The 18,272-nt window shown below is 31.1% G+C and overlaps 1 protein-coding gene across 3 annotated transcripts; it reads right to left on the bottom strand.

Moving 5' to 3' along the window:
• Nucleotides 1-793: 793 nt before the first annotated feature.
• On the bottom strand, nt 794-6,508 carry LOC8276554 (general transcription and DNA repair factor IIH subunit TFB4). 3 transcript variants are annotated; one of them, XM_015727681.3, is made up of 14 exons: nt 6,349-6,508; nt 6,179-6,259; nt 5,014-5,182; nt 4,831-4,919; nt 4,467-4,740; nt 4,238-4,284; nt 4,036-4,073; nt 3,897-3,942; nt 3,060-3,113; nt 2,905-2,973; nt 2,601-2,677; nt 2,222-2,317; nt 1,424-1,524; nt 794-1,135 (listed from the first exon to the last, which is right to left on the bottom strand). In XM_015727681.3, exons 3-13 carry the CDS (start codon nt 5,042-5,044, stop codon nt 1,452-1,454), a joined length of 894 nt encoding a protein of 297 aa, XP_015583167.1. In that variant the 5' UTR covers nt 5,045-5,182; nt 6,179-6,259; nt 6,349-6,508; the 3' UTR covers nt 794-1,135; nt 1,424-1,451. The 3 variants fall into 3 exon arrangements, with proteins under 3 accessions (XP_015583167.1, XP_015583168.1, XP_048234260.1); XM_015727682.3 differs by having other exon boundaries at nt 4,036-4,058; XM_048378303.1 differs by having other exon boundaries at nt 4,467-4,575.
• Between the last annotated feature and the right edge of the window lie 11,764 nt (nt 6,509-18,272).

Raw genomic sequence — 18,272 nt, 5'->3', positions numbered from 1 at the left:
AATTATATAATAATTTTAATTCTAAAAATAATATCTTAAATAATATTTTTAATATTATATTCAATAATAAATTAATTTTTCAATTATATAAAAAATATTAGTTCTAAAAATAGTAATATCAATAATAAAAATATGTTATTTTGTTGTATTAATAAAATTTCAATTTTTTTAAAAAAATTAAGTACATTTTAAAATAATAGGTTTGCCATTAAAATTATATAATTAATATTAAAAATTAAAAATTTTATTTAATTATAATTAAAATAATAATAACGTTCATGCAATACATGAATAAATGAGTAGTTGTATTAAATGCCCGTAAACTAATTAAAATTCTCAATTTCTATTGTGAGTTATTAAATATTGGATGATATAATGAGGATGAAGTTTTCTTTTCTTTACCTTCTCTTGAATTATAGAGTTAAATAATTTTAAAAGGCATTGATTATTACATGCTTTAACTACTAAGAAATTCTTAGCATTCGTCTACGTAAGATATATGACATCTAAGCATATTTGTGGCGGTAGTTGGATGTATTTGACAAATTTATGGATGTATGTGTGAGTGGATCCTCAAATGTGCTAAAACTTGCTGCAAAGGGCCTTCTAGCAACCAGCAAGGCCATTCAAAGGGCACTCTGAAGAAGGTTGCTTCCTGTATGTGCGTGCTAGAAAATGCCATTGCCAGAATTGTTATGTTAATCTTCCTCTTCTTTATTTCCATCAATCCATTCTTCCCCGCAGCAGAATGTAATGAAACAAATAAATAAAAACTTGATTGAGGTACTCAAGATTGTGTTGCAGTTTTTACTCCAGGCCAACTTTTATTCCATTCACCTTAAAAATTGAACAAGTATTGTGATGACACCTCGGATAAGAACTTCATATCATGCTAGCGATGCTAAAAACCCTCAATTTTCTGGTGAATAAAGTAAATACAAAAACTAAATCATTAAGAAGCCTGAGCCTGTGAGATTTGCTGGAATAGTACTTGAGAGATAACAAGCAACAAGTAAAACATTTGCAGCTGCTATCTTTGCTTCTGTTATGACCAAAATTCAAATCCATATTCTTATCGCAGGACTCCGTCAAGTTCATCACACTTCCAGTGTGTTGCTTGAATGCAGCATTGTCACTGAAAGAGGGAGAGAACCTCTGGAGGTCAAGAAAGAGTATCTAGCTAACAATCAGAATATCATTGCAAGCCATAACTCGAGCTTTAAAGAGAACCAAAAGCATTCTATTCATTTATGCTTCTAGGAAAAATGCTGCACTCAGGGTTCTTAAATATTACTGTTCTTGTTCAACAAAATATGCTCAGTAGAAAAATAGTTTTTCACAACAGAGCTTTGAGTTCCACATGCCCCACAAGAAAACAAAAATGATACACAAAGAATTACCAGTTAAACTAAGGCCCACATACCTAAGATTAGACTTCTAGAAGAGTGTGATTATGCTTCTGGAGCCTTTCTCTTACGATCTAATGATGAGGAATTATCTGATTGGGATTGACCAAACACTGACCTGCATATGCAACGATGGGCAAATTGTAACAGAGATAAAAGGAAGAGCCAAAGAACTCATAATTTAAAATAAGAATTGGCTGTTTATTAAACATCATATATCACTGATCACGTTAAAATAAAATAAAATGAAATTAAAAGACAGTGAGCAACTTATTTGATAAAAATCATCAGGAACATGCATGGACTACTAACTCCACCAGTTTATTTTGATTTTACTTTTACCAAATATAACAGTCAAAAAGAATTTTACTAAGCCAGCTACATTTTTAGATCTCTTCAGCTTTGTGCTTATATGCCTGCATCAGGCCAGCCCCAAACACACATAAAAGCTGAAGCTATAAATTGCACAATTTAGGAATACACAGACTTGTGTATATTACAAGAGGACAAGCTCAATTGCTGCCTGCAGCAATAGTTTGCTACAAATTCTGACCAATTTTCAGGTATATTAGCAGCATATAAGCTAGATAAAGCAAGGGGCAATTTAAACTGTCTTTATTTCGAGGAGAGCAACATTTTTAAACTGCAGAATATTATTAGGCTGTATTTTGGACAACGAATTTGAAGATTAAGACTTTCGTTTAAAGTTTCTTATTCGGATATACTCTATGAGTGCTGAAACATACACAAGAAACACTTATAGTACCATCATGTCAAATTTATCATCTAACTTAGTAATGGAAATATCCACTAACCCACAGGTCGAACATTTTTTGTGATGCTTGCAGAAAATGGACAAACATACAGAACATATGAAGCCCATATCAATCGTGGTTTTATGGCAAAAGCACCTGCAAAAACAAATTGAGTAAGTCAATTTCCAAATCAAATGATTTTAACATCAACTTGGAATATGACAATTGTGAGTTGTGACTACACTACTAGTCTTTACTAGGACAAATATGCCCATCTTTTTTATTATGCATGCAAACAGGACGAAAACAAAACACGTGGGCACCACATTCAATGCGTACTAATCAGTTATGCAAATTATCAAGCACTTTATGGAAGCTTGGGATTAAACATAGAACAGGAAAGTAATCATGTAAAAGTTCTAAGATTGGTATCGCTTACGATGCACGGAAATCCACACCCGCAGGCCTAGGGAGTTGTAAGAAGCTACGAGAATGCAAGTCCGTCGCAAACACAGTCTGCATTTAACAATAATATCACATTTAGTATCACAGTATCAAACAATAAAGAAAAGGAAAAGAGTCAAAAGACTATGGATCAAGATTATATAAGTTTCTTCTCAAATGAATGTTGCATGCACAAGAATTGAGACATATTGCTAGAACCAATAAGATAAATCATTTTTTAACTGCGACGCTAATGGTGAGTTATCAGAAGACACTATTGCTGCCAACATAAAACTTACCACTAAATATTGAAAGAGCCCATCTAAATGTTGAGGCTTAACATATACACCTCCAGTAATATAAGAAGCCTGTTTGACATGCATCACAGAAAATCAAAAAAGAATATGAACTCCATTATTTTTGCAAAAGATGCTCATCTGTGACAATCGGCTACCTGCTGCAGAAAGGCTGAATTATGACCACCAACATAACAAGAATCTATAGGTACCTGCAGCAGGGTTAAATTAACAATATATACAAGTCTTAAATTTGAAAAGCCCATTATCTAAATAGCAGCAGTAACTATAACATTCAGTAACAAACTTAACTAACCAGAAAGCATAAAGAAGGAAAGCAAGAAAGAAAGAAAGAAAGAAAGGGAAAAAAAAAAAAAAAGCAATGTTATGCATTCCATTTTAACTTTCTTTCCCTTGAAATGTAAAATTGTTACCAGCCTGTTTCAGCAATCTGTTTTAGATTACATTGCAACAAAAATTCATAATATGTACATAACAATATAATTAAATAGACTACAGAGAGTAATAATTTCATGTTTCTGAAATAGTCAAAATGGTTAGCATTTCTGACACATTAAAAATACTAGAATGAACATATAAGTATACTATTGTAACTATCAAGAAAAGCGAAAACAAATTATTCTAACTTATGGAAAGGATAAGGACTCTACATAAGTTAATAAATTACATTTATGTTCTTTGTCTAGTAGAAAGGGATATTTGTGATGGTTTATAGTTAAACTTGCAAGGCATTAAAGGAGGAAGAGATATTTCATTATGAACTTTTGTAATTACAAGTAAGATTCTAGCAATTAGCCACTTCCCGTTGGCACACAGTGCTTGCCTACAGACTTCAGCCAAAATCAAACTGGTGAGAAAGCCCAATAAGCTTTCAATTAAAATTGTAGCACTTATTTGACCAAAAAAGATTGCAGCATTTACAATGGGATAATCAAGATATTGCCAACAAGAAAAAGCTAGAAACTTTTTAGTACCATAGAGCGTTGAGCAGAGAATATCGAATTCATTACTGCAACATATCTGGAAAGTCACATCCCAAATCCCACCAAGAGAAGAAAATAGTCAAAGCTTGAAAGGGGAAAATAAACAAAGCAAAAATGATCACAAACATACTGTTCAGGCCCATCTGGAGATCCCTGCAAACACAAAATCTGTCCTTGTATGTCAGTAATATGGTAAGGATCATGATCCATAATGATGTAGTAAATGTGCACTGATTTCATAAGTCGCTGAAACATATTAAGTATTTGATCGAGTGTCCAATCAAATTGATAGAATTTTGAAAACATTGTTAAATAAATATGCAAATACTCACACGAGGCTGAGGATGAAGTGGTCCTGAACGAAAAATCCGCTGTATATCTTTCTCCAAGTCAAATCAAACAATCTAAAAGAGTACCTCATATGCTTATACAATTTACGATCAGATAAGCTAGTAAAGAATCAGCAGCTATAGTCAAATATGTATTTTTCCTTGTCACGTTCATGCACAAATAATAAAACACAAAAAAAGGCCAAAACTTTGATAAAACAATAAAGGATACAGCAAAGTGCCATAGACAAAGATCCTGAGAGCAATGAAGAGGCAATCTTTCTTTTAGATTCTTCACCTTTCCCTAACTTTTCATCTCTAATCATAAAATCCTCTAATTTCTGCAACAAATCAGAGTATAAAGCCGGAATCCTGCCTTCGTCTGAGCTATGATTCATGACTAAAGATGAATCATAAATATAATCACATGAATTATATCCATTAGCTATGACCACTACTTGGTTTAGCTGATTAAGCAGCAAAATCGAGTTCAAAAATGCAAGTACCTGAAGTAAATAAATAAATAAATAAATATCTGCAGTTGTTGATTTAATAGAGAGAAATAAACAGAGTTGGGGTTTGTTTAAGAACATTACATGAGATAAAAATTGAGAAAATGGAAGTGAAGAAGTGGTCCAGAAGAATGGATTAGTGTCTAATAACACCATTACAAGACTAACATCATCTGCCATTTTTGTTTAAAAACAAGAAACCAAAAACAATCAGAGCTTAATTAATAAACAAACAAACAATGTATATCTAAATTATACACAAATCACCAGAGTAGAGTTTTGAAGGAACTGAAGCCATTGAAGGATTATGCTTTCTTCTGTTGCTTGCTAATAAATATAATTGCTTTTATTGAATCCAAAATACACCCATATGCTCTAATTGTTTAGGTGTCTCTCATCGATCAACTAGCAATTCAATCGCTGTCCTCCCCATTTTCTGTATACAAGAGAGAATAAAGTAACAGAAGGCCAAAATGTATATCATTCATAGAATTCTGAAAGCCACTTTAAACAAAGGATAATCTAGGATGTTATGAATAGAGGCTTTGAGGTACAAGGACAACTCCATCTTCTGCTGATTCATTCGCTTAAAGAGTCTGTTGCCGTTGTGATGAAATTGTGTTTGTGTCGGATAAAAGTGTTTTAGGGGAAAGCATAAAATCATGCTTCTTTAAAACACAGGTCACACGGTTTTAAACTCAAATTTAACTTTAAAAAAGATTATATGGCTTAAAACTTCTGAATAAAGTTTGCAATTAGAATAACAAGAAAGTAATTTGATTTGAAACCCAAAAATTAAAAAAAAGAAAAGCAAAAAGCAACAATTCTAGTCTAATAAAGCTGTAAACTTTATACCCTAGTGGTAACCTTTTTTCTCTTTCTATCTCAGAAATTTTGTGAAAGAGATATCTCAAATTCCTGAAATCAGTTGTATTCCTTTTATATCCTTTCTAATTTCTTTTTTTTTTTTTTTTTACATGCTTCACCAAACTAGGTTCATGTTCCTTATTAATTTCAATTCTCTTTCCAATTTTTGCAGGTATTCTATTTGCAGTTTAATCATTGGTGGAAACTTCAACTCTTTTATGTTGTTAATAATCACCTGTATAATAAAGCTTGCAGCTAATTAGCAAATTTGCCTAAATAAAAAAATATTCCAAAAACTTATTATGCCCCTTAGCGAATTATACATGATATAGCAATCAATAAGTTAAATAAGTATTACTCATGTTAAAATTAGCATAAACTGAAAGACTAATCACTTAAAACCCAGTTAACGCATCCCCAGAAAAACTGTTTTAACCAAATTATAACTCTGAACAAGTTAAACATCTATTATACGTAGCAACAAATTTCCCCGAGAAAAGAAAAAAAAGAAACTTGGTAGAAAAACAAACAAGGGTATCGTAGGGAGGTTTTAGATTTATTTTACCTTAATGCCTTCAATAGCATAATCAGCCTGAAACAATCTTCCTTCTGGAGAGAAAGTGTTAATCCTCGATCTTACTCAGTCCTTTAAGAAACACAAAATCGAAACCCATATCAAAGGCAAGAAAAGAAATAGTTAATAAAATTGATTAAAAGGGGTTAATTTATTTTCACCTTGTGAGAAACATCTTTGCCTCTATTGCAATGTCAGACACTGGAGAGTAAAGCTCTGTACTTGTTGGACAAGACTGGTTTCGGCGCCGATACATATTTAGAGCTCAATTTATCCAAAATATTTTAAGGCCCATTAATATTAGTCCGAAGTGCTTTTTCTTTAGCAAGATTATTACGCGATTAGAATTCTTTTGTTTATAATAATAAAATCTTCGAAAATTCATTGAAAATGTAATAGCGACTGAAGGGTCAATCACAGTTCTCTTAGCAGATATACTAGTCGATTCTAGTATACATGACACTCTTGAGATTTCATAAAATATATTAATAAACTTTGTCGTAAACTATTGATAAATAATATTAGAAGACTAATTTATTCGTTTACAGGTTATTATTTTAAAATTACACTAATGTTGTCTGTATTTTTTGATTGGTGGATTTTGTTCAAAATAGTTACTAGACTTTAAAAATAAATTTTAAATCAGGTTTTATGTCCAATTTGTGTTCATCGGACTGTTGAGTTGACTTGAGCGGGCTCTGCTTTTACCTATATGTCTCGTCCCGTTAATTTTCTATATATTCCAATAAATGAAATTCTCAAATTTTTTTATTTAACAATTGGATTTAGAAATTTAGAAATTTTTAAAAGCAAAAAACTTAAAAAAAAAAGAAAGACAAAAAGAAAATATTTGATCTAGAGAATAGAGGCAAATAAAAAAAAATTCTAAATACCCAATTATTAAGTAATAAAGTCAATGAGTAATTTTGTCAATCTTATTTATTGAAACACATAAAAGGTTAAGATGGCGAGACATGTATGAGAAAGTCAGGCTCACTCAAGCCAACTCAGCAGTCCAATGGCAAATCGGACATAAGAACTGACTTAGATATTTTTTTTAACGTCTAATAATTGTTTTGAACAAAAAAAAAATATCCAGTCACCAAAATGACTAAAATTAAAAAGGACAGACACAGTTGATAATTTTTCTTCTAATCTTCAATGAGTATTAAAATATATTGGTATAGCTTTATTTTAAAAATAAGATGGTTTAGTTTTTGACGTAAAATGTTCTATAGTTTTTTCATTATACTTTGAATTCAAAGAGTTAAAATGTTAATAATTTATATTTAAATTCATTAATACTATTAATTTAATAGTTATAATTCATTCATTCAGTGTGAATTGGTTGTGATTCTAACAGTTTTCACTCCTTACCATCTTAACTTTTATTCAAAACCAATCGTGTTAATTTTTCATAGAGTTTAGAGGGAAAATAGTCTCTCAATTCGATTTTTTTTTTAATTTTAGTCAATTTCGACGAATTTTAGATGACCTAAAAAAAAATAGAGAACTCTACACTCAATAATCTATTCGACAAAATCAATTTTGCAGCGATAATATTTTATTTAAAATTCAATGGCTAAAAATATTAATGATGTCAATAATTTTGGACACAAATTACTAACAGTATAATTCTTAAGGTTCTAAAGTGTTAATAAAAAGTCACAAAATCTCTTATATCAAAAAGATATATCACATAGTCAATTTTTATAAGATACATAAAAGTTTATCTTCTTAACCGGTTAAAAAAAAAAAATAAAAGAAAAAAAAATCTGCAACTTATACTTCAGAATATTCAAATATTTGTATAAACTCTCTATCATTGAATTAAAGATTATTAATTATTTACTAAAATTTAGATCAGATTATCTATAACGAGTTGATCCGAGTCCATTTAATTTATTCATATTAATTATAATTAATATTATTAGTTATATTTATTTTAAGATATAATTATTTTATGTAAATAATTACTAGGCAGTTACCAAAGGAAACCAAATTCAAGTATAGTTGAGCAAAGTGCAACTCTCTCAACAAATCGATAGAAAATATGGCTTTAGGAAATTAGGTTGTGAAACAGACATACATCTCCTTTGGTGATTTATACGAGACTTAGTGTTAATCATCACATTCGTGACATCATCAAAGAAATAAGTGAATTTTTCATTGTGTTTAAATACGAGAAATTAGTGAATCAGTAATAATATTGTTGTCAGAGTACATTCACAATCCCAGGCTGGAAGAAGGAACTATTTCTTTTTCTACTTAATATTTTTATTATAAGATTTTAAGAATTTCTTAATATTTAATTTTAAAAATCAATATTTATACTTATTATATGTATTAAACTAGACATGTACTCGTCTTATAGGCAGCATTACTCTAACTTTTAAATTAGATAATATTTAGAATTAAAAAAATAATACTTATTAGTCTATAAAATCAAAAGATATTAAAGAAAAATATAGCACTAGTATTATGAAATTGTCAATTTATTTCTTTTCTAATTTTCATATATGATTTCTCTAAAAATTTGCACTATATGCACTCCTGTAACAATACTTCTAATAAAGTAGTTATCTATATTTACTTAAAAATAAACTTGGCAGTCGAATATTACTAAAATATAAATAGAAAATATATGTATTTTTTATTACATTTTAATGCTTCTAATGAAGCGTACAGTTGTCTAAAACTACAAGAGTATTTTCATTTTTGCTAATGATATCTTCCTTTATTAAGTGTTATTTTTCATTTAAACTGCTTAGTACTTATTGTCTTAATTTTCGGGTTGCTCACTCGATCACTGCAACAATCTAATGTTCACTTTAATAATTTTATAATTTCTCAAAAACTAATTTCAAAAGTCTTGTTCATATCACAATTAATAATATCCAAGATCTCAGTAGTGAGATATGTTATGACAAATTTTAGTAATTTTATAATAAGTTGATTATTAACATAAAAAGAATGATGTGGAACCATATGATTTTCTTTGTAGTATTTTTTACTCTAAGATGTATAGGTGTATGCATCTCGTCTAAAATTGAAGATACTTTTTATGTCATTGAGACTAACATTATAAAACTATCAATTATTTTAATCACGACTATTCTTACTTTACGATGAACTGTTTTCAAATGGTTTTCTTATAAAATTAACGATAGAAAATATGGTCAATCATAAATTTAGAATTTTAAAAGATATATAAAAATAGAATACAATAATAGATAAATATACATATTAACAATAGTTAGGGTCCTTTTTTGATAAAAATCTAATTATGTTTGTAATTTCTATCTTTAATTTAAATCAAATGATTGAAATTTTATTAAAAACTTAAATATAAGATTTAAAAAATGAAAAAAATTGGTTAAATGTGAGGTTTGACCGTACTGTGGATATTAGAATTTCTAATAAAGTATATAGCAGCTCCCTTATTAATTCTATCTATAGCAAATTGTATGTAGACTAATTGAAAATACAATAATTAAGATTCTATTTGACATATTTAGTTGTGATTATCTATTATATTCATTTTTGAAGTAACACATTAGAGGATAGACAATCAAAAGTCTAAACTATATGACCTTCTCATTTATAGACTTTTTGCAATTAATTCTGTATCTAAATTGAAATAATAAAAAAAGTTAATAAAATTAATTTACATGTAATAGAATAGAAAATAAAAAATGCTTATATTCCCACTTTTACCTATATAACATTTAACCAATTCATGAAAGTTATTATTTAAGTATAATTCTAATAAGATTGAAGAAAAAAAACCAAAAGATACGTTACAACTATAAAAAAAATAAAAAAAAAAATCAGAGAAAATATGATCTATGTATTCATGAAACATTAAAAACTAATTGATAAAAAAGTTTACTTACCATTATAATTTTAAAAGATATTTTCTAGCATAATATTATAATCAAGATTATTTTTCCTATTCTACTTTGTATGGAAAAAGTAAACGATAATAAACTACTAAAGAAAATTTAAGAACCAAATTGTTCTATTTGTTGCTTTCATGATGGTACAAGAGGTTATATCAATATTAAAATGAAGCTAGCAGCTTAATATTCCTGAAATTGCTAATCTAAAACATTTTAACCCTATAATGTGGTTTATTTTGAGTTATAGAAAAAGAAATCACTTTATACGTCAAAAGTTATAATATGAGTTCAAGATTCAAATGTTTCCAATGACTAATTGAGTTTTATCATCAAGTATTTTACCGTTGAATATTAAGGAAACTATAAGGAAAGGGGCACTGCAAACCTTGAAGACTTATTCCTACATCCTATGTCTAGTCGCATCTGTATTCTAGTATTGAAAATAAAATTTAATATCAAAATACTAATAAAATTCAAAAGAAAATAAAAGGCTAGAGTGAAAACTTAATGATATTTTTTTAATTCAAGATTCCATCAATCAAATCTTTTCAATAAAAATATACTAATACATGATAACGACTTATAAAGATTGACATGTAAGGAAGTTTTGAAAGCAACAACAAAGACATGCCTTTAAAGTTAAGGCTAAACCTTATGCATGTTCTCTTGTACATTTTCTAATAATTCAATAGTCATTTTCTCCACTAGCATTGAATTCATTTGCATTCAGCCTAGTCATATCAATTGATTTTCTAAAAATAAAAGATATCGAGACAAAAAGAGATAAAAATCCAAGGTTGGTTGAGTAGATGGATGGTAATAATAGAAACTATCTAGTTACTTCAATGCCTTGGAATCATTCTAATCTCTAAAATCATACATCTAGTGCAAAGTCACATTCTACGTGAGCAACAAAAGAGATCGAAAAAGAGAAAGAACAAAGAAAGAAATGAAATGGACATAATTATACAAGTCATAAAAAATATATAATAAAAAAACGATAGAGAATATAAAGAGTATGCTTTACTTAATACCACAACTGATAATATGCTTGTAATTGAATTTGATATAAATGCATCTTTAAAATGGAAGCTCTAATAGTTTATCAATTATTACAAGAATCCTACTCAGCTATAGATGTGAGAGCTACCAAATTCAAAGAATAACCTGAAAATAAGAGAGAAAAAACATGAAAAAAATAATTTGCATTTTAAGGAAGTGGAAAAGCAATATTGACATCAATATCATAATGTATAAACAAGATTAACCCAAATTAGCAACTATAAAAATTAGAAAGAAATGTTTATAAATTTTTATACTAACTTAGCAATTGGTTTATTACTGCACAAGAGTTGAAGCATTAGAAGGCATATTCTGTTTTATCCTTCAAGCTGCTTACTATGAACATATTAAAGAATCTAAAAAGGGGAGAACCTAATTAATTTGATAGCAATAGAGCAACAATATAATTCAAGTAAAGTAAGATATAACTTATCAGTTCATAATGAAATTACAAGATTTATCCTTAATAGATTTGATGGAAACATGAAAAAGTAATGACACAAGAAACTGAAAATAAATAAATAAATAGATTTTCTTAATACATCACCTTACTACTCTAATAATACTTTTAATACATCTGTCATTAAGTAGGTAAAAATACTTTTCTCACAAAATAAAAATGGTAAAAAAGATCAAAATTCTAACAATTGAAAAAAATAGTATTAATATATTAGTTAAGATTGTGTTATATCTATATGAATACTAGTTTTTCTATTATTCATAGTTACATCTTGAATGGATTTTGAAAAATTTTATTCCTACAAAAAGAAATTCTAATCGTGTAAATAAATAGATGAATTTCACTATACTACTTTTTGAAATGAGATTTTAGTTTTATAATTTTTTTAAAAAAAATTAATGACTTTTATTTTAAAATTTTATTTAGATATTTTTTTCAAAATTTTATTAGAAAAAAGATATTAAAAATATACGTAAAAGATATCAAAAAGATATTATTTGTAATTTATATTTTTATAAATTTAATTTTTATTTTTTATTTTTTTAAAATATTATCAAGGAAAGATATTAAAAATAGACTTAAAAGATACCGAAAGTTTATTATTTTATTTGTATTATTATGATCTTGTTTTTCTAGAATTTCATCGGAAAAAATACTAAAAATCTATCTAAAAAATACTGAAATGATATTATTTTAATTTGTATTACCATAAAATTATTCAAGTAGATTTATTATTTTTATTTTATATTTTTATATTTAGTATTCATAAATTAAATAATATTATATTTTTTTAATATCAATTAGTATATTTCTTTTATAGTATTACCATAAATATGCGCTTATTGTCACGACCCCACCTGTGGGCCCGTGACCGGCACTAGGGAATGGGTAGGCGTAAGGCCACCGAATCCCGTAGTAAGCCTGACACTCACAACTCAAACAAATCTCATCTCAAATTAATATTATTAAAGCCACAAATTATCTTAATAGTTACATTTTACATAATTACTTCGGTCTGCCATAAAAATTAGGCGAGACCCGGAACTACAGAAAATTTAGCACTGATATCCCTACTATTACTACTGCAGAAGATCTGAGATTTTTTTTTTTACAATTTGACATACCAATACAAACACCACCGGATGATGAAGAGTCAGTTCGAATAAGAGTCAGGAAGGCTAAATACGAATCCGAAAAAATGAAATGGAGATTGTCGAGAGTGAGTTAAAATCAAATAATCTAAAGACTATTGCTTTCTTCACAGAAAATATTAATCATTTGAATCAATATATCAACCATGCACGTAAATACAACCCATATTATAATCATACCCTGTTACTTTCTTCACAGAAAATATTAATCATTCGAATCAATATATCAACCATGCACATAAATACAACCCATATTATAATCATACCATAATAAATAAATAAATGAATAAATAAAATATATTTTTACCTTTACAGGAAGAGTGGCTCAGTAGAACCCTAACCCCAAATTCTAGTAGCCATTTTGGCTCTCTTAATCCAATAAGACTGACGCCCAAGTATCCAAGTATGCCGGCTCCCAGAGAGCAAATGCTCGACCATGGACCTTTACTCCGACATCTCATTCCAATAGGACTGGCGCCCAGAGAGCGAAGCTCGACCAGGGTCCTTAACTCCAGTCCGGTCACTTAATATTCAAATAAGCCGGTGCCCAGAGAGCGAAGCTCGACCAAGGTCCTTTACTCCGGCATCTCACTCAAATCAGCCCAGAGACCCATGCTCGACCAGGGCAAAACTCATAATAATCTTATTACTGCAATTTACTCAAATCAGCCCATAGAGCCATGCTCGACCAGGGCGAACTCATAAAAATCTTATTACCCGTCCATGATCATTACCGATGCGCACGCGGTCCTGATGTAACCCATCAGGCGGCATGTTCTACAAGCCACATTTTCCAAATCACAATCACCACATTTAATAAATATTATTGTCTAAAAAAGTCATTCAACCATATCAAAATAACGATTAACAATTTAGAGTAAGACATCATGCAACTCATGTGGAAAAACTGATAATATTTGGTATTATCATAACATTACTATAATAATACTTATATTATCTTCAATAATTAATAATCCAGTGAAATTATTTACGTTGCGATACTAAGAACCATATTAAGCATAAACTTACAAAATAACATATTAAATTCAGACTTAGCAATAGTGCAACGATTAAGTGACTTTAACTCACAGAATTGGGCGACCTCCTAGCTCTGCTCCTGTAATACCCGAAATTTTTATATATTTAATAATGAGTTTCTATTTAAGTTAATTTTAGCTTTATTTTTATTTGGTTTAATTTGAAATATTTTAATGGAAATTTTAATATTAGTCAATTGAATGAGTTATTTTTCTATACTCAATTAATTTGAAAATTTAAGATATTAATCAAGTAAATTATTTGAAGAGTAGAATATATTTTTTGTTATTCTAATTTTTCTCTAATGTATATGTATATGTATAAATAAAATTATATATTGGAAAAATTATGGTAGAAAGTAAGGGATGTTTTTATAAAAGAATTTTAGAAAAATTGGTATTCTAATTGATTAGTGGTATTAAATTTTAAGTTGGAAATTTATTATTTAAATCAATTTTGTGTTAGGACAAAATTAGAAATTTATTTTGGAATAAGGATTGAAAATATAATTTTATTTTTATGGGGTTCTAATGGAAAATTTGTGAGTTTGGTATTTTTGTAAATATTATGTCGGCAAGGGTATTTTTATAATTGTGTATTTTCAATAATTCTAATTTGGCACAAATTAAATAGTTAGGAGCTTAATTGAAAGGCTAAAGGAAAGTTTAGGGGTTAAATTAGAATTTTGATGGATGGAATTGTAAGTAATTAAGAAAGTTGAGGGACCAAATTGTGATAAGGAAAAGTTTGGGGGCTTAATGTCGATATTGAAAGAAAGAAAGAAGGATCAGGGAACTAATTAGGAACCTCTCATCTCCACTCGGCTTCTCGAGAACTTTTCCTCGGCAGAAATAAACTCAACCACAAGATTCATCGATAAAACCCTTTAGCAAAACTGGCGATCTTGATTTACGGCTCCTCGGAAACCAAATCTTTACTTACATCCACACACTGAGGATCCAACACGAGCAAAGGATCGAAAATATACTTCCTCAACTCAGACCTACGAACAACTGGATTTGACCTCAGGGAACATTACTTGGCGGCAAGTCCAACTTACATGCCACCTCACCAACCTGCCGACAAAACCAAGGGTTCCACACAAGAAGGTCCAACTCTGATCCTGCCAAAAATCCACTCACCAAATTTCCTTCCTAATGACATGTCCTTACACGCGCAGAAAATTCTTAACATCCACATCACATCATCCTCGACATAACATCCATCTGATCGCATCAACCGACACAACCCATGCCATCCTGACACAAGATTCCTCTTTGACTAAAATCCAAAAGCCTCCTTTATTATCTAACATGGGGCCTACTACGCCATATATTCATTCTCACAGCAACTCAGCTCGTCATCCAGAGAATTCTCTAGCTAACACCATTCACTCGAAAAATTTACTTATTTATTTACCTCATAATCATCATCATTGATAAAAGCTTTATTATCTTGGAAAAATACTTTTATAGAATCGTAAAACCTCTAGCCATTTCTTTATATAAAATTCTACAATATCGCACATCAGGGTGATGATGCCCCTATCACCAAGGGTTGCAATGCACGATGTATGATGCATGTCCTAAAATGAATTTATGCATGCCTAACAGTGAAATGCCATAATGCATTCTTACGGGACTGGGCGCAATATTGTATTTTAAAACACTTGTTCTACTTAGAAAAATAAATAATGTTCGCTTAAGTTTCTCTGGATTTCGAGCATCCGAAAATACTCCTACCACCTTTCTTAAGCTTCTTACAATCACAACTCAACCATAAAAGCTCTGACATCCGCTCGACTTCCCAAGCACTAACGTCGGCGCTACTCAATAAGGCGATGCCTGATGCGATGACGAGGCAGTCCATGACACGATTGCAACCTCGTTCTGCACTAAATCTGACCGAAACAACAATCAAAGCTTCCAAAGGTGGACTGCACTAATCACTTGATGAAAACGGCACGAGTCTACCGCGCTTCGGATCTTCCCATCGCTACAGCGCTCATTCTCAACGCCGCATCAAAGACAAGCTCACAAGAACGAAAGACAGACTATCTAACAGAGAAGTCTGAGACATTGGAGTCAATGAAAACAACAAGACAGACTTGATCCTAGCTCCGCAGTACCAAGAAAAATCTCAACTTAGGTCGAAGGAAATCTAAACCTAAGCTCTGATACCAACTTTGTCACGACCCCACCTGTGGGCCCGTGATCGGCACTAGAGAATGGGTAGGCGTAAGGCCACCGAATCCCGTAGTAAACCTGACACTCACAACTCAAACAAATCTCATCTCAAATTAATATTATTAAAGCCACAAATTATCTTAATAGTTACATTTTACATAATTACTTCGGTCTGCCATAAAAATTAGGCGAGACCCGGAACTACAGAAAATTTACCACTGATATCCCTACTATTACCACTGCGGAGGATCTAAATTTTTTTTTTTACAATTTGACATACCAATATAAACACCACCTGAAGATGAAGGAGTCGGGTTACTGAATAAGAGTCGCGGGAAGGCTAACAGTCACGAATCTGAAAAATAGTAAATGGAGATTGTCAGTCTCGAGAGTGAGTTAAAATCAAATAATCTAAAGACTATTACTTTTTTCACAGAAAATATTAATCATTCGAATCAATATATCAACCATGCACGTAAATACAACCCATATTATAATCATACCCTATTACTTTCTTCACAGAAAATATTAATCATTCGAATCAATATATCAACCATGCACGTAAATACAACCCATATTATAATCATACCATAATAAATAAATAAATAAAAATATATTTTTACCTTTACGGGACGAGTGGCTCAGTAGAACCATAACCCCAAATTCTAGTAGCCATTTTGGCTCTCTTAATCCAATAAGACTGGCACCCAGAGAGCAATGCTCGACCAGGGACCTTACCTCCAGTCTGGTCACTTAAGTATCCAAGTATGTCGGCTAGAGAGCTGAGAAGCTCGACTAGGGTCCTTAACTCCAGTCCGATCACTTAATATTCAAATAAGTGCTGAGAGAAGCTCGACGAGTCCTTACTCCGGCATCTCACTCAAATCAGCCCAGAGAGCCATGCTCGACCGTGGAAAAAACTCATAATAATCTTATTACCGCGAATTTACTCAAATCAGCCTGCAGAGCCATGCTCACCGTGGGCGAACTCATAAAAATCTTATTACCCGTCCATGATCATTACCTGTGCGCACGCGGTCCTGATGTAACCCATCAAGCGACATGTTCTACAAGCCACATTTCCCAAATCGCAATCACCACATTTAATAAATATTATTGTTTAAAGAAGTCATTCAACCATATCAAAATAACGATTAACAATTTAGAGTAAGACATCATGCAACTCATGTGGAAAAACTGATAATATTTGGTATTATCATAACATTACTATAATAATACTTATATTATCTTCAATAATTAATAATCCAATGAAATTATTTACGTTGCGATAGTAATAACCATATTAAGCATAAACTTCCAAAATAGCATATTAAATTCAGACTTATCAGTAGTGCAACGATTAAGTGACTTTAACTCACAGAATTAGGCGACCTTCTAGCTCTGCTTCGGTGCCTCAGTTGGAGCGAGCCGAACAAACGGACAATCTAGTCACGGAAAACAATTTATCAAAACGCTGAAACAATCGATCATTAATCCTAGGTCTAGACTCCTAGGACTGACTGTCTAAGAATCTCTACTCGGGAGAATTCTACCGAAAATCTGACACAACCTCTCCTACAACACGGACATTACCCCCCGTAAAAACGGGTCCAGGACCTGCCAGAAAAATACTTCAAATATCCAACAATTCAAACAACGGGAGTCGGGTCCCCAAACTTCACTATTTTCCCGACTCCGCCACACAATACAAAACACGAGGCAGGCAAACTGATAGACAATTATTTTTGACTCACAAATATCATCAAATACTTAATATAAACCAGTAGACACACAATTAAACCAAGAATTTCCAAAATTACAAGCGAGAGAAAAAATTACCGAGGCCGCCAGAGTGACGACGATCCCTGCTTCCGATTCTCCGATCTGACACCCGATCGTTCGGAGAGATTTACGGACGATCTCGGCCGTCGATTTATAAAAGAAGCCCGATTGCCACGAAACAGGTGCCATTGCGAAGCTTGAGCTAAGGAGAGTCGGAATATGCCCTTCGATCGTCCATAGCTCCGCCAGAGCTCGCCGAAAAATCCGGAAAATCGCGCTGCCTCCACTTCGAAACTCTCTCCTTCTACCACCAAACCGACGCGCGAAATGAAGCTCTCTTGAGGAGCCGATCGCCATCAAGATCGGTAGGAAGCTCACGGAAGTAGGAATGGCCTTCAAACCGTTGCCCTCTTTGTTTATTTTTTCGCCCCGACCTCAGATGGACGACGCCGCCTCTTCCTTCCTCTTCCCGACGTCTCCCTCTCTCTCCCCGCTTCTCTCTCC

The sequence above is a fragment of the Ricinus communis genome, chromosome 8, assembly GCF_019578655.1.
Source record: "Ricinus communis isolate WT05 ecotype wild-type chromosome 8, ASM1957865v1, whole genome shotgun sequence".
NCBI classification, from domain to species: Eukaryota; Viridiplantae; Streptophyta; class Magnoliopsida; order Malpighiales; family Euphorbiaceae; genus Ricinus; species Ricinus communis.
The sequence above is the reverse complement of the archived record's forward strand: the minus strand, read 5'-3'. Positions and strand labels throughout refer to the sequence as shown.

Coding starts and splice junctions, on each gene's coding strand:
- LOC8276554 (XM_015727681.3), bottom strand. CDS start 5,044: ATGGCTTCAGTTCCTTCAAAACTCTACTCTG. Junction 2,974..3,059: donor ATTCAGCCTTTCTGCAGCAG/GTAGCCGATTGT, acceptor CATGTCAAACAG/GCTTCTTATATTACTGGAGG. Junction 1,525..2,221: donor AAAAAATGTTCGACCTGTGG/GTTAGTGGATAT, acceptor TTGCATATGCAG/GTCAGTGTTTGGTCAATCCC.